This window comes from Chiloscyllium punctatum, chromosome 6 (genome assembly GCF_047496795.1).
Source record: "Chiloscyllium punctatum isolate Juve2018m chromosome 6, sChiPun1.3, whole genome shotgun sequence".
Taxonomy (NCBI): domain Eukaryota; kingdom Metazoa; phylum Chordata; class Chondrichthyes; order Orectolobiformes; family Hemiscylliidae; genus Chiloscyllium; species Chiloscyllium punctatum.
This window is the reverse complement of record NC_092744.1, coordinates 85,934,555-85,960,526: the sequence shown is the minus strand read 5'-3', so window position 1 is coordinate 85,960,526 and position 25,972 is coordinate 85,934,555. Positions and strand designations below refer to the sequence as shown.

Below are 25,972 nucleotides of genomic sequence, written 5' to 3'. Positions count from 1 at the left end.
CAGGCATCTAGTGGTGCCAAACCCCTATACGTTATTAAGTAAGATCCCTCATGACCACAAATGGTTTAGTGTGATGGATTTAAAGGATGTCTTTTGGGCTTGTCCCTTGGCGGAGGAAGGTAGGAATTTGTTTGCCTTTGAGTGGGAAGACCCTAAGACAGGACAGAAACAGCAATACCGGTGGACTGTGTTCCCCAGGGGTCTACGGTCTCCCTGAATTTATTTGGACAGATGTTAGAACAAATATTGGAGAAGTGTAGCAGCCCCAACGGGACTACCCTGTTGCAGTATGTAGACGACCTCTTAGTAACAGGAAAAAGAAGAGAAAGAGTAGTAAAAGCCACTAACAAATTATTGAATTTCCTGGGTCAGCAGGGACTGAGGGTATCTAAAAACAAACTACAATATGTGGAGCAAGAAGTGAAATACTTGGGACATTTAGTTAGTGAGGGAAAGCGAAAGATAAGCCCGGAACGGATAGAGGGAATAGTGGGAATGCCGCTGCCCAGCACTAAACGGGAGTTACACAAATTTTTGGGTCTCACGGGTTATTGCAGATTGTGGATTGATTCCTATGCACAGAAGACTAAGAAATTATATCTCAAACTATTACAGGGGGAACCAAAATGTCAAAGTTGGGATGATGAGGCAAAAGAGATCTGATCCATGCCCCCATGTTAGCCTTACCTTCCCTAGATAAACCTTTCCACCTCTTTGCTACCGTGGATAAGGGAGCGGCTTTGGGAGTATTAACCCAGAGGTGGGGGAAGCAATTAGTACATGAAGAATTGATTAAACGAGTCTTGGAATCCCTATTACTCTCCCGAGAAATAGCAGTAGTGCATGTAAATGGTCATCAGAAAGGTAATGAACCAGAGGTTAGGGGAAATAGATTAGCCGATGAAGTGGCTAGGGAAGCCGCCCTGAACCCACAAGAAGTGGTGATTCATTCCCTAATACCTACTGTCCCAGGTCCTCCAGAAGTTCCTATATTTACTGGAAGCGAAGAAAAAGAATTGAGAGATTTAGGGGCTGTAAAAACAGCAGACGGGCATTGGATGTTACCTGATGGAAGGAGAATGTTAAACAAAATGATGATGTGAGAGATTATGGCTATCCTACACCAAGGCAGCCATTGGGGAGTACAAGCAATGTGTGATTTAGTTCTTAGGGAATATGGATGTAAAGGAATATATACAATTACTAAACAAATATGTGAGGGATGCATCATATGCAGAAAGGTAAATAAGAAAGTCTTGAGAAAACAGACCCCGGGAGGAAGAGACCCAGGATTGAGACCTTTCCAGAGTATACAAGTAGATTATACTGAACTCCCCAGGATAGGGAGACTAAAATATATGCTAGTCATAGTAGATCATTTATCTGGTTGGGTTGAGGCATACCCCCTAGCTACTGCCACTGCGAGTGGAGTGTCTAAAACAATATCGGAGCACATAATTCCCCGATATGGGCTAGTGAATCGTATAGATTCCGACCAAGGAACTCACTTTACCTCTAAAGTGTTACAGGGGGTAACGAAAGGGTTGGGAATTTCCTGGGAGTTCCATACTCCATGGCACCCGCCATCATCGGGAAGGGTTGAGAGAATGAACTAAACACTCAAACGACAGCTCTCTAAATTGATAATAGAAACCAGACTCCCTTGGACCAAATATTTACCTATAGCTCTCTTGCGAGTATGAACAGCCCCAAGGAAAGACTTGGGACTATCCCCCTATGAAATCTTATTTGGATTACCTTACTTGGGAACGAATGGAGAATTGCCAATTCTCGAAACTAAAGATTTGTTTTTAAAGAAGTATATACTGGGCTTGTCCTCTTCTTTGTTTTTCCTCAGGAAACAGGGTTTATTGGCACAGACTCCACCCCTTGAATTCAACCGTTCATCCCATCCAGCCGGGCGATTGAATCTTAGTAAAATCATGGACAGAGACTAAATTGCAGCCGGACTGGGAAGGGCCTAACCAGGCTCTTTTGACCCCTGAAACAGCGATAAGGACAGCAGAGAAAGGCTGGACTCGCTACACTCGGATCAAAGGGCCAGTGGACCCTCCCGTGGAGGAAGAAGTCTGGACAGCCGAATCAATGCAAGATCCGCTGAAACTCAGACTAAAGAGACTTTGAGTAACTAATTATACAGTGGTGACGCGAGCGCGGGATTATTTCTGTAAGATTGTATATTAAGTCTTTTTGTGCTTCAGCATGATGTTTAGAATACTGGGAATGCTGCTAGAATTATGATGCTTACATTAGATTAGATTAGATTAGATCAGATTACTTACAGTGTGGAAACAGGCCCTTCGGCCCAACAAGTCCACACCGACCCGCCGAAGCACAACCCACCCATACCCCTACATTTACCCCTTAGCTAACACTACGGGCAATTTAGCATGGCCAATTCACCTGACCTGCACATCTTTGGACTGTGGGAGGAAACCGGAGCACCCGGAGGAAACCCACGCAGACACGGGGAGAATGTCTCCACACAGACAGTCGCCCGAGGCGGGAATTGAACCCGGGTCTCTGGCGCTGTGAGGCAGCAGTGCTAACCACTGTGCCACCGTGCTGCCCCCATGCTAGCCCTTTTAGTATTGGGATTTCGTCAAATATCATTTTCATATGTATTATTAACGGTTCCTGAATCTGATAATCCACAAGTAATAGTCGTTGATGTATGCAGCTTAGTAAACTGTGGGGATGTAGATAATCAGAGACAGTACCGCAGCTCTGAGATACATCTTACGGGGATGGCCTTGGGGACGGTACTAAGTATAATGGTCACGTCACAGTACACCGGGCCCCCTTCCGACCAGCTCGCAAGTGTCCCGATAAAAAGTGTAACCCAATATACCTAACGATAAGGAAAACCACATGGCACGAAACAATCCTGGGGGGGGGGGGGGGGGGGGGGGGGGGCACCAATGAGATACAATGAAATGAAACGTTTGGGATAGAAATGAAAGCAAATGGGAAGGATTTCTTGGGTAATAAGATACAATCTTTCACCCCTCCCGCTGATCCTAAAGTAGTAAAATTTATAGAGGTAAAGGACTTGAAACAGACCATTGAAATAGAAACTGGGTACGGGGATGCAAATGCCTGGGTTGAATGGGTAAAGTATACTGTACAAAGTCTGAACAAAAGCAATTGCTATGCATGTGCCTCTGGTAGGCCAGTGGCCAAGGTGGTTTCCTTTCCGCTCGGGTGGAAGGGAGACAGGAAGGGCATGAAATGTATGATAGCTCTGTATCAGGATGAGACTGCATGGAATAATAGGAATTGTACCTCCCTATCTCTGATGTTCCCTCCCTTGGAAACATCCCTCTGATGTTTCCCTCCCTTATTCTCCGTCACAGTTGGAAATCACACATCGTGTGTGCGTAGACGAGGTACAAGTCGGTCGAGAGATTTGGGGGAGCTGAAAATATGTACAGAGATTAAGAATGTAACCGAAACGGAGAAGGGAGGGAACTACTCAGCACTAAAGGTTCCCCGAGCGGATCTGTGGTGGGACTGTGGAGGCAAAATATTGAGACCCACGCTACCTCCGGATTGGAGAGGGATATGTGCAATTGTACAATTGGCAATTCCATTTACCCTGGGATTTGAGAAGGAAAAGATAGGAGGGAAAAAGGGAAGGAGTAAGAGATCACTGTTAGACAATTCTTTCGGATGACAGGATTTATCTCGATTCGGTAGGAGTCCCTAGGGGGGGTATCTGATGAATTCAAGGCTCGTAACCAGATTGCAGCAGGCTTTGAGTCAGCTCTCTTTTGCTGGGTAACAATTAATAAAAATGTAGATTGGATAAATTACATTTTCTATAATCAACAGCAATTTATAAATTATACAAGAGATGCGGCTCAAGGAATATCAGACCAGCTTGATGCGACAAGTAGGATGGCATGGGAGAACAGAATGGCCCTTGATAGGGTTTTAGCAGAAAAAGGGGGTGTGTGTGTGTGATGTTAGGAGGAAGATGTTGTACCTTTATTCCTAATAACACTGCACCTGATGGTTCAATTACTCGGGTCTTAAGGGGATTGGCTACCTTACCAGAGGAATTGGCTGAGAATCCAGGAGTAGACACATCTCTCACAGGATGGCTTGAATCATGGTTTGGAAGGTAGTAGGGGGTGGTGGTTCCCATCCTTACTTCCCTGATAGTAGCAGTCGGGGTATTGGTGGCCATTGGCTGTTGTATCATACCCTGTATACGAGGGCTCACCCAAAGACTGATTGAAACAGCCTTGATGAAACAGGTGCCCCTAAAAGAAAAATGCAGAAGATAACAAATGGTAATTAAAGAAAAGGGGGAAATTGTGGGATATAGGTAAATTAATGTTACTTCTGCAATTCTGCAATTCCATTTTACAAAGTAAAATGAGCTCACACCAGTGTGTAATTGTTTTAGCCAAGAGCTGAGTCAACAAGAATGGAAACGATGTGGAGGAAATATATAATTGTTTTTGTATTAGCTAAAATTGTATGTCAGAATCAAATGTGACAGCAAAACAATGGTAGACATTACGGGCAAATAGATAAGATATTGTGAGGGGATGAAGTTAAGCTAGATACGCCTGGACAAATAGTAGGTATAAACATCTGTTTCCCACTTTTACAGAGACAGAGGAACAAACCCCAATTAAAAGGGTCATAGGGATCAGAACGGCCTCGGGAAAGGCACAGATGAAGGGGGTAGATAATGATGAAGAAAGAAGTTGCCTAACAATGACCTACAGCAGGATGAGGTCAAACAGCCTTGTGTGAGGCCAGAAATAAGCATTTTGTCACAGACAAGGCCGGATAAGGCAAGAGATAAACAGGGGTAATGGGGGCCGGTCTTAGGGAAGTGGAAGATGTAAACAGGGGAGGAGCAATGTAAAACAAAAGAAATCAAATCATATAAATGTTATGTATGAATTGAATTTGGGGTGTATGTCCTCTGCCTTATAGACACTGGACATCACACCCACTTGTCTTGGACTGAAATTATTGAAGTGAGTGGGCTTTCTTCCTCACATTTTGTACTCTATCAGTCGATTCTTCCATCAGGAATGCCCTCTCTGTCATTGGTACCATGGTTATTTAGATGGTGCTTTCTCTAATACACAGAGGAGCCCTCGAGAGCCAGCAATTCTCTCTCTCACACACACACACACACACACACACACACACACACACAGTGAGAGCTCCTGGCGGACAGCAGCTTGATCTGGGGTCCTTATCCAACAGCCCCCTCCTCTATACCCTTGATGACATACCAATATATCTTACACTAGGATCACTTCTAATGTTATCAAAACCATCAGATTTAAATTTAACAGGTTTTTGGTATCTAATTTCCTGGCTCAAATTGATTGGCTAAATTCAAAAGCCCATTGTCTTGGTAAAAACTGCCACTTGGCCTGCTAACTGTATGGCTTTTAGATACAAAATGATTCAGTTTGGGCTCTCTCTGTGCTTTCATTTTAAATGGTACGCATTTAAAAAAAAAGACTCTCTTTTAAAAGGGACCATGCAGCACTTTTCCCATTTTACAATTTTACAAACACCGAATTCTTACTTTTTGTCTCCCAATCTAGAATGACTCTACCCAACTTTGCAACAGTTATCAAAAAGGAGTTAGATATAATTCTTAGGGCTAAAGAGATCAAAGGGTATGAGGAGAAAGCAGGAACTGAGTTGGATGATCAGCCATGACCATATTGATTGGAGGAGCACGTTTGAAGGGTTAAATGGCCTATTCCTTTTCCTATTTTGTTGGTTTCTATGAGATTAAAATTTGTCACAATGGGGTCAGCTGCTATCAACTTCAAAATGGTCACAGGCAACACGAATGGATGAGCTTCCTTGCATTCGGAGAGAATTCCTCTCTCCCTCTTTTTTTTAAAAACAAGGGCCATCAACTCATTGAAAATAGCAAGAAATCAAAGGGACGAGACAGTTCTGTTCGGGGGAGGGGGACGAGGACTAGGACGTAATACAGTTGAGAGATCTTGGTCTGGAAGATCAAAGTGTTGATTCAGTCTGGGTGGAAATAGAAATACGAAAAGAAAGAAGGTAAAATGCAGTTTATAAGCTACCTAACACTAATGACATTGTAGGATAAAGGTATGTATCCAAATATAGTGTAGGTTTCTAAGAAAGGTTTTGCAATAATTGTGAGAGATTTTCACCTTTATATAGATTGGACGAATCCAAAGAGGTACATTGGATGATGAATTGGGACACTGTATTTGAAATAGTCTGCTCTGGAACCTACCAGAATGCTCGCTACATTGGATCTGGTAACGTGCTACAAAAGAATTAAATATCTCACAGCAAAGAATCTTTGAGGCAAGAGCAATCATAAACTGATAACTGAATGTGGAATTCTGAGGACAAGAAACAGGACTCTGAAACAAATGTCTCAAATTTGTGAAGGTAATGACAAGGATGTTAGAATGGATACTGTGGAATGCAAAAAGCTAAGTTTTAAAACTGGGAGCTATTTAATGAGATATTTCATAACTGAAGGAATAACCCATTAGGAAATAAGACTGTGGGATATATGTAAAGTGGTGTTACTTCTGCAATTATAATTACTTATACAAGGTAAATGAACTCACCAGTGTGTAATTGTTTCAACCAAGAGCTGAGTCAACAAGAATGAAAACTATGTGGAGGAAATACATAATTGTTTTTGTATTAGCTAAAATTGTATGCAAGAATGAAACGTGACTGCAAAACAATGGTAGATGTTACAGACAAATAGATAAGGTGATGTGAGGATATAGGTTAAGCCAGATATGCTTGCATCAGTTTCCCACTTTTACAGAAACACAAGAACAAACCCCAATTAAAAGGTCATAAGGATCAGTATGGTTGGGGAAAGCACAGATGGAGGGAGTAGATAATACCGAACAATGGGCCACAGCAGGATGTGGACAAACGGTCTTGAGGCCAGAAATAAGCACTTTGTCACAGACAAGGCCGGATAAGGCAAGAGATGAACAGGAGTAATGGGTGCCGGTCTTAGAGAAGTGGAAGATGTAAACAGGGGAGGAGCAATAGGATAAAAAAAGGAACCAAATTACATAAATATCGTGTATTTGTTGAATTCAGTGTGTGTGTGTGTGTGTCCCTGCCTTGTAGACAGTGGACATTGCGCCCTCTTGCAAGGGTAAAATAAATGACATTACTGATTCAGATCATGCCTCGGACTGAAATTATTGAAGTGAGTGAGCTTGGTTTCTCACAGAAATAAGACTGTGGGTGTAGGGGTGGTCTACACCTGTCCAGAATAGAGTGGCCTATGTTGGCTCATGCAAAATAGTCAATAAACAAAAAGAGGCAGCCTGCCTTAGAATTAAAACACAAGATGGCTGAGGGGAGTTAAACAAGACAAACAGTCTGTTCCAGTCTTTGATTAAAGAAAACAACATCTTTGAATAGACCTCTCCAAAGCCATAAGAATGCCATTGCAGACAGTTTTTGATAAGAACATGCTGGCGTACAGATAAGTCACCAACCTTGACCTTCATTAATGGAAGAATAATTATCCCAGTAAATGCCACATGTAGCCTATTAACTCCCTAAACTGCTAATCAGATTGACAGCTAAAGTTGGTGTTTCTTTCAAGTTACTCAGAGCATTAGAAAAAGCAATATATTCTAGTTAAAGATTTTTTAGAATCATAGGGGTAGGTTTCAACATAAATATACACATATAACCAAAGCTTAATAAAGTATTAAAGAAAAAGCACTTCAACCTAGATATGAAGTCAACTAGCTTTAGGAAAACGCCCTGAACAAAATAGATTGTTCCCAACCCATTTCCACGAAATGTTGAAGTACAAATAGTTGTATGACTAACATTTTATAAATAACTTTATAACAGCAATCAACATTACAAATCTTACAGCAACTAGGACAGAGGGAAATATCAGAGAAGTAATTGAATGTAATACTGTGAATAAGAGAATCCAAGCTGTCCTTAAGATATAAGCCAGCCTGGAGCAAGACCGAGGGACTGTGACCGTTAAGTTTGGAATGTGAACGAATACGATGTATGGCAAGATCCTAAGGACCAGAGATTATAGCGTCTGTTAAACATCATGCAATCCGGTTGGGGTTCGCCATAGGGATGCCCACCACTGACCAGGTGTTTTACAGTATTGGGTGTATGGATTAGGAGGGAAGAGCTGTAACAACATTGTATGTGACCATTGTGATATAGAAATGTATAAAAAAAAATACTGCTTTCTACTACACAAGTTAGAGTGTGTCATCGATCTATCTTCTGACCTAAGCCAAAGATTAAGCGAATAACCGAGTTCATACATCGAGACCAGATTCAGGGAAGATCCTTTGGCCCTCTCCCTGTTTTAACTAGTTTCTGCACGAATAAACAACTTCCACTTGTCTGCGTTCTGCCCGCCTCCTGAATCTTCATTCCCTGTCAGCGAAGAACACTCCTACAGTGGGAATGACGATCACTATGATTAATGTAAAAGGCACAGGATGGCATCAAATTATGGAAACAAGATGTACAGGCTTACCAAGTTTACTGGCAGCATAGAAGAGGAGGATAGTTTAGAAAAAGGCAAAAGAAAGGAGAAATAAGGAGAGTAAACTAAAAAAAAATATGAACAGATAGTAGGATATTCCACTCAAATGAACAGCCAAGAGGATGAGTCAGGGAACTAATGGAAAATAGAGGATAGGTGCAGGAGAACGCCACTGAGCCTTTCGACCCTGCTCCACCATTCATCCCGATCATGGCTGATCATCCAACTCAATAGCCTAATCCTTCTCTCTCCCCATCACCTTTGATCCAATTCACCCCAAGTGCTATATCTAGCCGCCTCTTCAATACATTCAACATTTTGGCACCAACTACTTCCTGTGGTAATTAATTCTATAGACTCACCAATCCTTGGGTGAAGAAATATCTATTTATCTCTGTCCTAACTGGTCCACCCTAAATCCTAGAGAGTAACCCATGGTTCTGGACACACTCACCATCGGGAACATCCTCTCTGCATTCACCTCGTCCGGTTAGAATTTTAAGCCTCTTTGAGATTCTCCCCCCCCCCCCCCAATCATTTGTCTGAACTCCAGCAAAAACAATCCTAACCTAGTCAATCTCTCCTCATCTGTCAGTCCTGCCATCCCTAGAATCAGCCTGGGAAATCTTCGCTGCGCTCCCTCGAGAGCAAGAACATCCTTCCTCAGAAAAGGAGACCAAAACTGCACACAATATTCTAGGCGCAGCCTCACCAAGGGCCCTGTATAACTGCAACAACACATCCTAGCTCCTGCACTCAAAACCTCTCACAATGAAGGCCAACATATCATTTGCCTTCTTTACCGCTTGCTGCACTTGCATGCTTCTCTTCAGTAACGGGTATGCAAGGACATCCACGTCCCGCTGCACACTCCTCTCCTCCTAATTTATAGCCATTCAGGTACTAATCTTGGTTTCTTCTTCCAAAGTGAACAAGGAACTGACAGAGCCTCTGAATAAATATTTTCTATTTTTCTACCTGGTAGGAAAAGATTAAGACAACATACCAAGAATAGGAGAAAATCTAGGGGCACCAGTAATAGGGCACTAATTAGAGAATAAGACTGATTAGTTGGGGGGGGGGACGCAACACAGTGGCTCAGTAGCTAGCACCACTGTCTCACAGCACCAGGGACCCAGGTTTGATTCCAACCTCAGGTGACTGTGCGGAGTTTGCACATTCTCCCTGTGTCGGTGTGGATTTCCTCCGGGTGCTCCAGTTTCCTCCCACAATCCAAAGATGTGCAGGTCAGGTGAATTGGCCATGCTAAATTGCCCATAGTGCTCAGGAATGTGTAGATTAGGTGCATCAGTCAGAGATAGAGGAATGGGTAGAGGAATCAGTAGAGGAATGGGTCTGGGTGGGTTACTCTTTGGAGGATTGGTGTGAACTTGTTGGGCTGAAGGGCCTGTTTCCACACTGCAGGAAATCTAATCTAAAGTACACAGGAAACAGATGGGAGTGAAGGCTGACTAAAGTCACCTGGAGCTGTTAAAACAGCACTAGTATACTTTAAAGTAGCACATCATTGATTGTAAACATCCAAAATTATTTAAAAATATCCCTTTTAAAAAAAAAGTGGTCACAGCAGATAGGAAAAATGCAATAACTCCTAAATTTAGCTCCTCAACTTTGAAACCTTAACTCCAAGTATCACAGGAATTTCTCTGTGTGTTATCGGAGTCTGGTTGCCGATAGCCTTTTTTGGCATTTCTCCTCCACACAAACACACCGAGCTGTTTGACTCTGTCACAAACACCACTCCCTGACCTAGCCTTATCTCCCTTTTCCCAACCCTGACCCACCAACATTCCCCTCCCCTCCCAGACCCGCCCACATTCCCCTTTCCCAACCCCGACCCACCCACATCCCCTTTGCAAATTTCAAGGGGGTTCAGTTTGCAGTTGAGCGAGGGGGGGCGCAGGGATGTTTGGAACCAGAACAATTCTGAAATAAAAGGCAGGAGAAGGAAAGGCGTGTAAACATATCGCAGAGAAACGTGCAACCTGAGGAAAATGAGCTCGGAGTGCAGCTGCAGGGCTGTGTGAGCAAGCGGGTGAAGGAGCAGCATCGGGTTGTTTGATGAGCAGGAATTTTTGTTTAAACTCACTTGTGGGACGTGGGACGTGGGCATGCCTGGCTCTCTTGGATTTAATGCCTGTCCCTCCTTGCCCTTGAGAAGGTGGCGATGAGGTACCTGAATATTGCCAGCATATATTTTAAACTTTCTGAAGGGTTCATTTGACAGTTCGCAGATTCCCCAACAATTTCAAAATGTTTAATTCAGATAGTAGGAAATGTTGATGGCATCACGACCCAACTCATCATCCCACACACTGGGTCATTTTGGCAGAGTGACAGAGTTAACCTAAACATCCTGTAGCATTTTGTAACAGGAAGCCAGGTTGCAAAAGGCATTTATTACAAAAAAAATCTTACTGAGACGATTTAATGCTTCTTCCTTTTGTTTGTTCGGATGCTAAAGGACACCTTGTTCCAGGAATCTCTCTATACAGCACTCAGTTTAAATCCAAGGTACAGTCAGGAACCAGGTGCTTCAGCACGAACACATAATAAAAAAGGTGCTTCACAGGAGGTGGTGCCCTCAAGCAAATTCAGCAACTCAACCCTGAACGATATCCTTATGGAGCAGACAAAGATCAAACCGCAAATCTCACATTGCTACAAAAAGCAGCATCTCGGAAATCTGCTCTGCCTGTGGCGTAGATGCCTATCTCATCTTCTGCTGGTAATACAAAACCACTAACGTTTTTCAGAGTCAGAGATGTACAGCACGGAAACAGACCCTTCGGTCCAACCTGTCCATGCCGACCAGATATCCCAACCCAATCTAGTCCCACCTGCCAGCACCTGGCCTATATCCCTCCAAACCCTTCCTATTCATATACCCATCCAGATGCTTTATAAATGTTGTAATTGTACCAGCTTCCACCACTTCCTCTGACAGCTCATCCCATACCCATACCACCCTGTGTGAAAACGTTGCCCCTTAGGTCTCTTTTATATTTTTATCCTCTCACCCTAAACCTATGCCCTCTAGGTCTGGACTTCCTGATCCCAGGGAAAAGACTTTGTCTATTTATCCTATCCATGTCCCTCAATTTTGTAAACCGCTGTAACGTCACCCCTCAGCCTCTGAGGCTCCAGGGAAAACAGTCCCAGTTTGTTCAGCCTCTCCCTGTAGCTCAAATTCTCCAATCCTGGCAACATCCTTGTAAGTCTTTCTGAACCCTTTCAAGTTTCACAACATCTTTCCGATAGGAAGGAGACCAGAATTGCACACAATATTCCAAAAGTGGCCTAACCAATGTCCTGTACAGCTGCAACATGACCTCCAACTCCTGTACTCAATACTCTGACCAATAAAGGAAAGCATACCAAACGCCTTCTTCACTATCCTATCTACCTGCGACTCCACTTTCAAGGAGCTATGAACCTGCACTCCAAGGTCTCTTTGTTCAAAAACACTCCCTAGAACCTTACCATTAAAGTGTGTAAGTCCTGCTAAGATTTGCTTTTCCAAAATGCAGCACCTCGTATTTATCTGAATTAAACTCCATCTGCCACTTCTCAGCCCATTGGCCCATCTGGTCCAGATCCAGTTGTAATCGGAGGTAACCCTCTTTGCTGTCCACTACACCTCCAATGTTGGTGTCATCCACAAACTTACTAACTGTACCTCTTATGCTCGCATCCAAATCATTTATGTAAATGACAAAAAGTAGAGAACCCAGCACCTTGCAAGTAGAGGGACTGCTGTCTGACCCTTGAAGCTTTCTGCAAACGCCAATGTACACATTGTGTACAAGTACATTTTGCAAGTACATCTCTCACTAGTATAGACTATTCCATCCACCCTTCGTTCTGTCACATGTTAAAAGCAACACAAGACCAGGTTATATTCAACAGGTTTATTTGAAAGTACAGTACTAGCTTTCAGACTGCTGCTCCTTCAACAGGAGCCAGTGGGGCAGGATCATAGGACACAGAATTAATCCTGCCCCACTAGTTCCCTAAACACTACCTGCTGGACTATAACCTGGTACTGAGAGTGTTTTAAATTTTGTTCACACCAGTCCAACACCAGCACCAGCGTATCATGGCTCTGAACTCACTGCTATTGAAAGAGAGAAGAGACAGAGAGACGGGGGTGGGAGTGGGGGATTTCCTGTATTAGCTTGCTGAGCATTGTGCTACAATGATAACAATCTCTCTCTCAATGACAGTAAAACAATAGAACTGATCATTGACTTCAGAAAGAAAGGCGGAGGACATACCACTGGAGCAGAGGTGGAGAGGATCGAGAGTATCACGTTCTACATGGGAGGTGCAGGACGCACCTCCTGTGATGTGACAATCAAGAAGACACAACAACACCTCTTGTTTCTCCAGGCGCTTAGGAAATTTCACCTGTCCAGAAAGGACCCTCTAACTTTTATAGATGCACCATAGAAAGCATCCTATCTGGGTGATAAGGGCCTGGTATGGCAACTGCTCTCTCCAGGACCGTCAGAAACTACAAAAAGTTGTGCGCACTGCCCAGACCTTTACTAAAGCCAACCTTCCAACCATGGACTCCATCTAAAGTTCTGCTGCAGAAAACCCCACCTAGCCTGGTAATACACTCTTCTAACCTCTTCCATCAGGCAGCTTGAACACATACACTAACAAGTTCAAGAACAGTTTCTTCCCTGCTGTCTAATGCTGATATTGCTTCTGTGCACCTCCTGAGCAGCCATAACCCTGTCTGCCTCACTCTACCTTAGCATCCTATGATCTGTATGTCCTTATTTGCTATGATCTGCCTGCACTGTTCGCAAAGCAAACGTTTTCATTGTACTTAGGTACGTGCGACAACAATAAATCAATTAAATATATTAAGTGGAAATTAGGAAGTAACAAAAAAGACTATTATTTCGTTGATACATGGTAGGAAAGTAAGAAGCTGGTCAGATCTATCAAGTGGTAAGGTTTATTGCATTGCCACATTTTACCTTAGCATGGTGTGATAACAAGGAAGGCATCAAACAAAGATAAATTTAGCTTACAGAAACACAGCAAGGAAGGAGGGTTGGGTGGGTGGTAGGTGGTCAGTTGCAAGTGAGGTACTTGGGAGCACATGGATGTCAGTGCAAAGATTTTGGCTCAAAGGCAACCAAAGGTCAAGCTGCTGACGTTTGTGATATGACAATGGTGGGCAAGTTAGCTAAATATTCCAGAAGGCAACAAGAGCCAAACGCTCAGCAAGAATCAGATTTGCTGTGTGGTCAGAAGCAAGTTGGGTTGGGTGGGCTGTCACTACGAGCAGGATTGAGATGGTAGTATTAGTAATAAAATTGCCACAGTCCCAGAGAAGGGCCCCATTAGACGGGGTGACTGGTGATAGGTTAATCCTAGGGTCACCATGCGTAAAGTGAGGGGAGAGGTTCAGTAGGAGAGTCATTCACAGCAACATTAGCCAGCGCAGGAATTGAATCCATGCTATTGGCATTGCTCTGCATTGCAAAGCAGCTGTCCAGCTAACTGAGCTGACCAACGCCCAGGTAGTAGTAGTAGTAGAAGAAGATGAACGGCAACCACTACAATTAGCCAACAGCTTTAAAGGTTCTTCTAAGTCTGAATGAATGCAGCGGTTGCAGGGTGAATAAGTAAACCAATCACGGCACAAGACTCCATTCCACTGGTGGGTAACGATCGGAAGGCTGGCAACTGCATATTCAGCAGAAAGACAGCAACTTAGGGCAGTGATGCCTGCCCGGATCCAGGTTCTGGACAGCAATGTACAGAGAGTGGATGAGATTCTAGCATCATGAAGGAGTGGAACGAATGCTCATGGATTTGCTGATGACTAAGATAAGTAAGAAAGTAAGTTAAGAGGAAACAAGCCTGCAACAGAATAGGGATATGAAATGCATTTAGAATTTAAAAAAGAAGAAAATGATGCACTTGGGCAGGACAAAGAAAGCAAGAGGATGCATGATGAACATTCGGACCCTCGGAGGATCAGAGGGACCTTGGAGTGCGTGGAAACCATCCCTTAAGGTATCAGGACAAGTGGATAGAGTGGTTAAAGTGGCGTCAGGGATACTTCCTTTTATTGGCTAAGGCATAGAACTTAAAAGCAGAGAGGTTTATGCTGGAGGAGAAAGTGAGGACTGCAGATGCTGGAGATCAGAGCTTAAAAGGTGTTGCTGGAAAAGCGCAGCAGGTCAGGCAGCATCCAAGGAACGGGAGAATCGACGTTTCGGGCATAAGCCCTTCTTCAGGAATGAGGAAAGTGTGTCCAGCAGGATAAGATAAAAGGTAGAGAGGAGGGACTTGAAGGAGGGGCGTTGGAAATGCAATAGGTGGAAGGAGGTCAAGGTGAGGGTGATAGGCCGGAGTGGGGTGGGGACAGAGAGGTCAGGAAGAAGATTGTTGGTTAGGAAGGCGGTGCTGAGTTCGAGGGATTTGACTGAGACAAGGTGGGGGGAGGGGAAATGAGGAAACTGGAGAAATCTGAGTTCATTCCTTGTGGTTGGAGGGTTCCTAGGCAGAAGATGAGGTGCTCTTCCTCCAACCGTCGTGTTGCTATGGTCTGGCAATGGAGGAGTCCAAAGACCTGCATGTCCTTGGTGGAGTGGGAGGTGGAGTTGAAGGGTTGAGCCACGGGGTGGTTGGGTTGGTTGGTCAGTCCGGGTGTCCTAGAGGTGTTCTCTGAAACGTTCCGCAAGTAGGCGGCCTGTCTCCCCAATATAGGGGAGGCCACATCGCGTGCAGCGGATGCAATAAATGATGTGTGTGGAGGTGCAGGTGAATTTGTGGCGGATATGGAAGTATCCCTTGGGGCCTTGGAGGGAAGTAAGGGGGAGGTGTGGGCACAAGTTTTGCATTTCTTGCGGTTGCAGGGGAAGGTGCCAGGAGTGGAGGTTGGGTTGGTGGTGGTGGGGGGTGGACCTGACGAGGGAGTCACGGAGGGAGTGGTCTTTTCGGAAGGCTGATAGGGCAGGGGAGGGAAATATATCCATGGTGGTGGGGTCCGTTTGGAGGTGGCGGACATGACAGCTGATGATACGCTGTATATGGAGTTTGGTGGGGTGGTAGGTGAGGACCAGTGGGATTCTGTCTTGGTGGTGGTTGGAGGGGCAGGGCTCAAGGGTGGAGGAGTGGGAAGTGGAGGAGATGTGGTGGAGAGCACCGTCGATCACGTCTGGGGGAAATTGCGGTCTTTGAAGAAGGAGGCCATCTGGGTTGTACGGTATTGGAACTGGTCCTCCTGGGAGCAGATGCGGCGGAGACGAAGGAATTGGGAATATGGGATGGCGTTTTTACAGGGGGCAGGGTGGGAGGAGGTGTAATCTAGGTAGCTGTGGGAGTCGTTCGGTTTATAGTAAATGTCCGTGTTGGTTCGGTCGCCCGAGATAGAAATGGAAAGGTCTAGGAACGGGAGGGAGGAGTCTGAGACGGTCCAGGTGAATTTGAGGTCGGGGTGGAAGGTGCTGGTAAAGTGGTTCAACCTCCGCGTGGGAGCACGAGGCAGCGCCGATACAGTCATCGATGTAGCGGAGGAAAAAGGTGGGGGGTGGTGCCAGTGTAGCGCAGAAAATGGACTGTTCCACATATCCTACGAAGAGGCAGGCATAGCTGGGGCCCATGCGGGTGCCCATGGCTACTCCTTTGGTTTGGAGGAAGTAGGAGGATTGGAAAGAGAATTTGTTCAGGGTGAGGACCAGTTTAGTCAGTCGAAGGAGGGTGTCAGTGGAATGGTACTGGTTCCGCCTAGGAACCCTCCAACCACAAGGGATGAACTCAGATTTCTCCAGTTTCCTCATTTCCCCTCCCCCACCTTGTCTCAGTCAAATCCCTCGAACTCAGCACCGCCTTCCTAACCTGCAATCTTCTTCCTGACCTCTCCGCCCCCACCCCACTCACCTTGACCTCCTTCCACCTATCGCATTCCCAACGCCCCTCCCCCAAGTCCCTCCTCCCTACCTTTTATCTTAGCCTGCTAGACAAACTTTCCTCATTCCTGAAGAAGGGCTTATGCCCGAAACGTCGATTCTCCTGTTCCTTGGATGCTGCCTGACCTGCTGCGCTTTTCCAGCAACACATTTTCAGGTTTATGCTGGACTACTGTGCACAGTTCTGGACTCCACATTAAAAGGAGGGATGTGATAACCAGGATGTTGCCCTGGGCTGAGAATTTCAGTGATGAAGGGAGATTAGATAAACTGGGGTTATTCTCCTTCCAGCAGAGTAGATTGAGAGGGTCACGACTGAGACATATAAATTACAAAGACTTGGATTGGTAGATAGGAAGCAATTTTCCCCTTGAAGAAGGGATCAGTGACCAGGTGATTGAGAGATATTGTGATCTAGGTTATCTTTACTAAACTCACTCACCAGCTCACCATATTCAATAATAGTGGGTACCTACATCATTTATTCATTCTTAACCCTTTATTTATTAGATCACAGTGTTGTCCCATTCCCGCCCCAGTCAGTCAATGTAAAATGCTCAGAAACATAGGTTTACCTCCTTCATCTTTATTCTGGGCCCTGGAGGGAGAGAGAATGATCGTCCATGCGCACAGGGACATGAGCTCACAGTCTTCTCTGGAACAGCAGTTTCTTAAGGAACTGTATAGTCATTTTACAGGTAGGAGAATCCAGATAAGGCAACATATATATTGATTGGGTGGCCGTTACAATTGACGAGTGTCAATAGTAAAGATTAAGCCATCTGCTGTTACACAATGAATGTTCTTAACCTTAAATGGCTTTACATAATGAATGTTCCTTTATCTTGTTTAGTGGCTCTACATAACGAATGCTTTTCCACCTCATTAACCCACTATTCTTGCCTCCAGCACTTCATTATTTACTGCAAGTTCTTATCGGAGTCATGCTTAGCTGAACCTTTTTTGACTTTTGTGAAACACTTACCTTATACACTTTCTCATTCACTCCTTTTGTCATTTCATGATGGCACTTTCATAAGACTCTGATAGCCAGTATTTAAGCAAGTTACTGACAGACAGCATACAATAATTATAACAACAAAGATTACTAGCCCATTACAGTAAGTAGAGTTTGAAGAATCCTCCCATGTGGAAAAAATTCACCTGTAAAGTTCTTAAATCCACAGTCCTTAGTGACCACTCCATCCCCTCCAAGTCGAGTGGAAATGAGCCAGTTCTCCAAAAATCTCCTTCAGTAAATTCCAACTGGAAAACAAAATCTGGACTGTCCTTCTACATCACTCTGCACTGCTCATTCATTCATAAAACCATGGTTCTGCTGTATATTTTAGCACAGAAATTTGGTAGACCAAATTAGAACAACCCTTTCTAATTAAAACAAACAATCATTACTGCTTTTTCACACCTTCAGTTCTTACCAGCCTTTGCAATAAGCAGTATTTAGACCTATTTGCCTCTGAATAAATATCAAAAGACTACTACGACTACTACTACCCTATCCAGAACAAAACCAAACCTGTCATCTCGACTCCACGACCTACCCGAAAATATGGAAAGATTAATCAGCCCTCACCAACTGTCTCTTGAACGTGAATAGATTGCAGAACACCAAAGATTTTTCTGAACTAGTATGTATGTGTTGAATGCTTTTTTAACAATGCCACTATCCCCCTAACTGACAAAACAGCAGTTAAGTGAAAACGCATGAGTGAATTCAACTCAACCGACAAATAGCAAACAATCTCACAACCTAGCTGCAGTAATTAGTTTAATATCCTTTATTAAGTACAATTTCTAACTTATTTTGAGCATATAGGTCTAGTATTTTTTTTAAAACTAACATTGACTAACTTAAATAAACAAAGGACTAACATCTCTTCATTACGCAAACAGACTGAACACATACTCTTAATCCTAGCGGGAGTAGCAACCACCACTTAGCATACATTTTAACCCATCTCCTGTCTCCCAGGAAAGAAGCCCCTCAAACATTGTTTTATCTATAAATAAACAAATATAGTAAGGGAATGTTAATATATGTAAGAACTGTGTATAAAAGGGCTAGTACAAGAACCATTTTTCTAGATTCCATTGCGGCCTCAAACTGGTGCAGCTTATGGTTGCTGAAGAAAAGAGGCTATTTTTGCTACTCACCGATTTCGGTCGTTATTTGAACACAATCCCACCGGGGGTATAGATTTAAGGGAAGGGGCGGGAGGTTTAGAGGGGATGTGAGGACAAACCTTTTCACCCAGAGGATGATGGGATTCTGGAATTCACTGCTTGTAAAGGGTAGTAGAGGCAGAAGTCCTCACAGGAACTGAAGCAGTATTTCGATGTGCACTGCCAAGGCATGGAAGGCTTTGGGCCAAGTATTGGAAAATGGGATTAGAATAGTAAAGTGGTTGTTTTTGACTGGCACAGATCCAGTGGGCCTTTGCCTGTGCTGTAGATCTCTATGGCTCAATACATTTTAATGACTAAGCAAAGATTTGGTAAATTGAATCTAATGTGGGAAAACATGGAGGCTGTCCACATTGGCAATAAGGGTAGAAAAACAGAATGCTTTTACAAAGAGAGAGACAGCAGTTCAGATGAAAGTAGGTGTCGTGGTCCATGAATCACAAAAACATGGTAGTTTGCTGATACAGCAAATGTTTCAGAAAACAAGTGAACTGTGGGCCTTTATCACAAAGGATATAAAAATAGGGATTTTTGGTACAGATGTACAGAACATGCTTTTGAATCGCAACTGGAGGACTCTGTACAGTTTTGGTGTCCCACTCCAGAATGAATACAAGAGCAATTTAGAGAAGGGTCACTTGATACATTTCAAGATTGAATGTCATTAATCAATTTCACGACTGTCAGCAAGAGAGCCAGGAGTGAGATGAGGAGAAACATTTTTACTCAGCGAGTTGTTAGGATTTGGAATTTGCTGCCTGGAGGCAGATTCCATTGGAGGTTTCAAAAGACAGCTGGAGATATATTTGAAAGGGATTAATTCAGAACGCTACCGAGATCAGGCTAGAGAGTGGGACAAGTTGGGTAGCTCTTTCAGGAGCTGGTACAGATATGATGGGTCGAATGGCCATCTTCTGTACTGTAAAATTCTATGATTCCATGATAGCTAATGTGGACAGACATTTTAGTCAGCACAGACCAGTTGGGGCCAAAGGGTCTGTCTCTGTGCTGTCAGACTCTATAACTCTAACCAGTCCATGCCGACCATAATTCCAAACTAAAATAGTTTGGAATCTCTCTCCAATACTTGGCCCAAAGCCTTCCATGCCTTGGCAGGGCACATCGAAATACTGCTTCAGTTCCTGTGAGGACTTCTGCCTCTACCACCCTTTACAAGCAGCAAATTCCAGAATCCCATCATCCTCTGGGTGAAAAGGTTTGTCCTCACATCCCCTCTAAACCTCCTGCCCTTTCCCTTAAATCTATACCCCCCGGTAGGATGGTGTTCAAATAACGACCGAAATCGGTGAGTAGCAAAAATAGCCTCTTTTCTTCAGCAACCATAATAGTTGGAATAGTGTGTGGCCCATATTCCTCCAAACGTTTCTTATTCTGTAATTATCTAAATGTCTTTTAAACATTGCAACTACGGGCGGCCTCACAGCGCCAGAGACCTGGGTTCAATTCCCGCCTCAGGCAACTGACTGTGTGGAGTTTGCACATTCTCCCAGTGTCTGCATGGGTTTCCTCCGGGTGCTCCCACAGTCCAAAGATGTGCAGGTTAGGTGAATCGGCCATGCTAAAATTGTTCGTAGTGTTAGGTGAAGGAGTAAATGTAGGGGTATAGGTGGGTTGTGCTTCGGCGGGTTGGTGTGGACTTATTGGGCCGAAGGGCCTGTTTCCACACTGTAAGTAATCTAAGTAATCCTTTCGTACATGAACCACGGTATATAAAAAAAAAGTGTCCTTTCTGTCTTTTTAAAAATCTCTCTCCTCAAAAAAAGGGTATGCTCCCTACTTTTGAAATCCCCCACCCAAGCCACTCACCCTATCTGTAGCCCTCAATTTTATAATCGCCATAAAGATTACCCCTTAGCCCTCCTAAGCTCCAGTGAAACAAGTGTCAGCCTATCCAGCCTTTTATAACTCAAACTTTCCATACCCGGCAACATCCTGGTAAATCTCTTCTGAACCCTCTCCACTTAATAATATTCTTCCTATAACAGGGTGACCAGAACTGGATACAATACTCCAGAAGAGGCCTCATCAATGTCCTGTACAATCTCAACATGATGTCCCAACTCCTATAACTCAAAGGACTGAGCAATGAAGGCAAGCGTGCCAAATACTTTAAGCACCTGATCTGTATGTGACACAAAGTCCAAAGAGTTATGTACCCGGTCCCTTAGATCCCTCTGTTCTACACCACCACCCAAGGCCTCACCATTAATTGTAAAAGCTCTACCTTATTTGTTGTACCAAAATGCAATACCTAGCATTTATCCAGACTGAGCTCCATCTGCCATTTTTCAGCCTTCTGGACATCCAAGTACCCTACACCCACCAGTTCCTCCTTATCTGCAACATCAATCTCATCAGAAAGTTCACAAACCCATGTAAACTCTGTCTGATTATTCCAATTGCCCTTTAACAGTAGCCGTAACATCTTTCCTGCAATACATTAATAAAACTGTTTCACAGGTTCACTTTTGTGAATAAAATACCATGTCTTCCATTCACATTGAACCTTCCTTGAATCTAGATAAGTTTGGAAAATTAAAAATCAATACATCAACTCTTTCAAATCACTACTTATTACATTGAGCTTAGCTGTTGCCTGGACTCCTCCATTTAGACAGTGAACAGCCTCACAGAATTCACTATATATTTTTGTTAAAATTCCATCATGGGGTGTGGACATCACCAGTCAGATTCTATTGCCAGTTCCTAGTTGTTGTTGTGAAGGCAGTGGTTAACCACCTTCTTGAAGCATTACAGTTCACGCAGGATAAGGTCAGCACAGTGATGATGGGAGGGGAGTTCAATCTCAGTGACAATGAGGGGACAGTAATAAAAGACCAAGTCAAAATGGTCTTTGACTCATCAGGAAACGTTTAGGTGATACTCCCAGGTCTACCCTTGTCCCAGTAGTATGGGTCACAGATTTGTAGAGTACACAAGGAGTCTTGGTGAATTGCTGCAGCACATCTTGTAGATACTGCTGTAAGGGAATAAATGTTGGAAGGTGGTTGATCAAGCAGGCTGCATTGTCCTAGATGACATTGAGCTTTAAGTGTTGTTGGAGATGCACTTCTCCAGGCAAGCTGGGAAAGTTCCATCATAATCCTGACTTATGCCTTAGACATAGCAGATGTTACAATGACCTGTGCTCTGCATCAAGTATCGACCTACAAACTGCAACACCTGAGATCCTTCATCGTTGTAACATGGAGTATCCGAGACCATTCTCACCACTCAGAAGTGTATTTGCAACGACTCCTGCTTCAGCTACCTCCTTATCCCAAGACTTGCCACGCTCCTGCATCTGGAGGATAACACTGAGCAAAAGGCTTTTGACAGCCTCTGGAATGTGTAGCAGACAGAGGAATGTGGAGATTTGCTCCCCTTTCATGACTCAAATCCTCCCCACTCCCTTAAGTCCCAGAGAACTCAAGCGTGTTTTTTTGTAAAACCAGACCCATAACAATGCAACACCACCCATACTTGCACCTGATCGGTCTCTGGGTATTGCAAGCTGAACTACAGCCATTTCCCACTGTTATCAGAGAATCCCCACAGTGCAGACAGAAGTCCTTCAGCCTATTAAGCCTGCACCAACCCTCCAAACAGCATCCCAACTAGACTTACTTCCCCGACCCTATGCCCGTAACCCTGGCTAATCCACCTAGCCTAAACATCCCTAGACTACAGGACACCTTAGCTTGAAGAGTCCACCTAAACTGCGCACCCTATTACATGCTTTTTGAGCAGGTGGAACCTGAACCCAGGTCTCCTGGCTCAGAGATAGGGTTACTACCACTGCACCAAAAGAGTTCTCAGTCCCAACTGTACACAGCACCCTAGATTAGAAATACTTCAACCTGGGCAACCCTCCTACTTATGCATGTCCAGCAATTTGGGAAATTCCTCTCCCACCCCTCCCAACTTCAGCTCCGTACCCAATAGCAGAAATCCAGGCCTTAGTCTCAAACAGCACGAGAGCACTCTGCTGTGTGGAAATGTTCCAGTAGGTTGCTGAGCACTGGGCGACACAGACCCTATCAACAGCCCCCACACCTCTCACATCACATGGACATTGTCACTGATCACACAAAGCTGACGGTTTGTCATCACCATCCCGCCAACATCCAAGCTGCCCACATCAAAACTATGTCGAGCAAGCCATGCCCAGTCTCCAAAAGCACAGCTGGTCAGGCGCCATCCCAGGAGCAGAAGAATCGACGTTTTGGGCGTAAGGCATTCATCAGGAATGTGTGGGGGAGGGGTGTGCACAGCAGGGAGGAAGGCAGCTGGGAAGGCAATAGGTGGATACAGATGGCAGGTGGGGAGTTACTGTGATAGGTTAGTGGGGTGGGTGTGATCAAGTTAGAGAACCCCAAAAGCTTTTTAAAAAGTTCTATTTTACTGGTTTATCATTGTGTTTTGAAGCATTGGGAATTCAAGAGTTAAAAGATCCCCTATTAGAGTGACTCACTGCATGTTTGATTATGTATTGTCCTCTGAAAGGCTGAGATGGGAAATCACAGCTAGTATCTAGGCTACCTCTAAACTGCCAAAATGGTCTGGAGCCATACGAGGGTATTTTACTCTTCGTCCCAAGGAAGGATATTTGTTTCCCTGAATAAGACTATCAGCCTTGGTTATAGATCTTATTATCTGCCTCCTGTTCCTGTTACCATATTTCCTTATCTCTTAACAAAGAGCATGTGAAGACCCACAATGAGAACAATACAAAAATTCTATTATCTACCTCCTTACAGATTAACATAAGATTGCAAATAACACAATAACAAGCTCCTGTGAACAATTCGATATTTGTCATAGGAAGGTAGCAATCAATAGTCATTGCAAGATTGAGAAATACCTGCTTTAACAACATAATAGCAATCAGACATGTGATGTTAAGAGCTTTGCATTAGTCACAGCCAAATAAGATGCAAAATACACTGAATCTCTGAACATTACATGCATGCATCAAGGGGTACTGCCACAAGTAGGCTACATGACATGACTCCTTCTGGTGTCACCCAGAATGTCTCGCCAGCTGTTCAAAAATAAACCTTTGACCAGAAACCTGTGTTGTCTGGAGTGAAGCGCCAAGAATTCCACAGGGGGAGGGGAAATTTGGAAAGGAGTGAAGTCAATGTTGATGCCATGTGGTTGGAGGGTCTCCAGGCAGAAGATGAGGTGTTCTTCTCCCCAGCCATCAGGTGGATTGGATTTGGTGGTGGAGGCGGCGGCCCAGGATTTGCATGTTGTTGGAGCAGTGGGAGGGGGGAGTTGAAGTGGTCAGCCACAGGGCAGTGGGGTTGTTTGGTGTGTGTGTCCCAGAGATGTTCCCTGAATCGCTCAACAAGTTGGGTGTCCTGTCTCCCCACTGTAGAGGAGACCACATCAACAACAACAGACACAGTAGATGAGGCGAGTGGATGCACAGGGAACTCTGTCAAATGTGAAAAGATCCTTTGGAGCCTTGGACAGAGATGAGGGGGGAGGTGTGGGCACAGGTTTTACACCTCTTGCAGTGGCAAGGGAAGGTGCTGGGTGTGGTTGGTGGGGGGGGGGGGGGGGGGGGGCTGGGGGCGTGGACTCAACAAGGGAAGCATGGAGGAAATGGTCTCCGCAGAACACAAATGGGTTGGAGAGGGAAATATATCTCTGATGATGGGGTCTGAGTGTAAGGGGCAGAAATGGCAGAGGATAACGTGCTGTATCTGGAGATGAGTGGGGTGGAAGGTGAGGACCATGGGGTTCTATCCTTGTTGTGGTTGGAGTGGTGAGTTTCAAGGACAAAGGTGTGGACGTGGAGGAGTTGCACTGGAGGGCATTGATGACCACATGGGAGGGGAAGTTGTGGTCATTGAAATAGGAGGCCATCTGGGATGTCCTGGAATGGAATTGCACCTCCTCAGAGCAGGTATGGCTGAGGCAGAGGAATTGGGAGTGAGGGATATCATTTTTACAGGAGGAAGTAGGGGGTTGGGAAGAGATGTAGTCCAGGTAGCTGTGGGAGTGGGTGGGTTTGAAGTAGATGCCAGCGTTGAGTTGGTCACCAGAAATGGAGACCGAGCGGTCCAGGAAGGGGAGTGAGATGTCTGTGATGGTCTAGATGAACTGAAGGTCAAGGTGGAACAGGTTAGTGAAGCGTGACGTCGAACAATTCTTCCGTTGTCTCCGCCTCCGAGCTTACTTTCACAATCAGGATCCCGCCCACCTTCTGAGGACCCCTTCGCCCACCTCCAACACACTGCATCCACCTGGACACCCCGCGCTGGCCAATTACCTGCCCTCGATCTCTTCATTTCCAACTGCCGCCGGGACATTAACCGCCTCAACCTGTCTACCTCCCTCCCCCACTCCAACCTCTCACCCTCACAACACGCAGTCCTCCAATCCCTCTGCTCCAATCCCAACCTCACCATCAAGCCAGCGGATAAAGGGGGTGCAGTGGTAGTCTGGCGCACTGACCTCTACACCGCTGAAGCCAAATGTCAACTTGAGGACACCTCTTCCTACTGCCCCCTCGACCATGACCCCACCCCCCATCACCAAACCATCATCTCCCAGACCATACAGAACCTCATCACCTCAGGAGATCTCCCACCCACAGCTTCCAACCTCATAGTCCGGGAACCCCGCACTGCCCGGATCTACCTCCTTCCCAAGATCCACAAGCCTGACCACCCTGACCGACCCATTGTCTCAGCATGCTCCTGCCCCACTGAACTCATCTCTACCTACCTCGACACTGTCCTATCCCCCCTAGTCCAGGAACTCCCCACATACGTTCGAGACACCACCCACGCACTATACCTCCTCCAAGACTTCCGTTTCCCTGGCCCCCAACGCCTCATCTTCACCATGGATATCCAATCCCTCTACACCTCCATCCGCCATGACCAGGGCCTCCAAGCCCTCCGTTTGTTCCTCTCTAGACGTCCCCAACAGTACCCTTCCACCGACACTCTCATTCGTTTGGCCGAACTGGTCCTCACCCGTAACAATTTCTCCTTTGAATCCTCCCACTTCTTCCAGACCAAAGGGGTAGCCATGGGCACACGTATGGGCCCAAGCTATGCCTGTCTCTTTGTTGGCTACATAGAGCAGTTGATCTTCCGTAATTACACCGGCACCACTCCCCAACTCTTCCTGCACTACATTGATGACTGCATTGGCGCCACCTCGTGCTCCCACGAGGAGGTTGAGCAATTCA

The 25,972-nt window shown here is 44.9% G+C and overlaps 1 protein-coding gene across 5 annotated transcripts in view; it reads right to left on the bottom strand.

Annotated features, from left to right (window-relative positions):
• Window positions 1–25,972, bottom strand: part of LOC140479185 (alpha-1,4-N-acetylglucosaminyltransferase-like) — a 50,562-nt gene that overhangs the window by 21,247 nt on the left and 3,343 nt on the right. Inside the window, exon 2 of one of the 5 annotated variants that reach the window (XM_072573210.1) lies at window positions 4,073–4,289. The exons of 3 other annotated variants lie outside the window; for them this stretch is intronic. Coding sequence is in view for 1 of the 2 variants with exons in the window: in XM_072573209.1 (XP_072429310.1) it covers window positions 4,078–4,228 (151 nt within the window). In the remaining variant the exon portion in view is untranslated. The remainder of the gene's footprint in view (window positions 1–4,072; window positions 4,290–25,972) is intronic. One more of the 5 variants, XM_072573209.1, reaches the window with a different exon arrangement.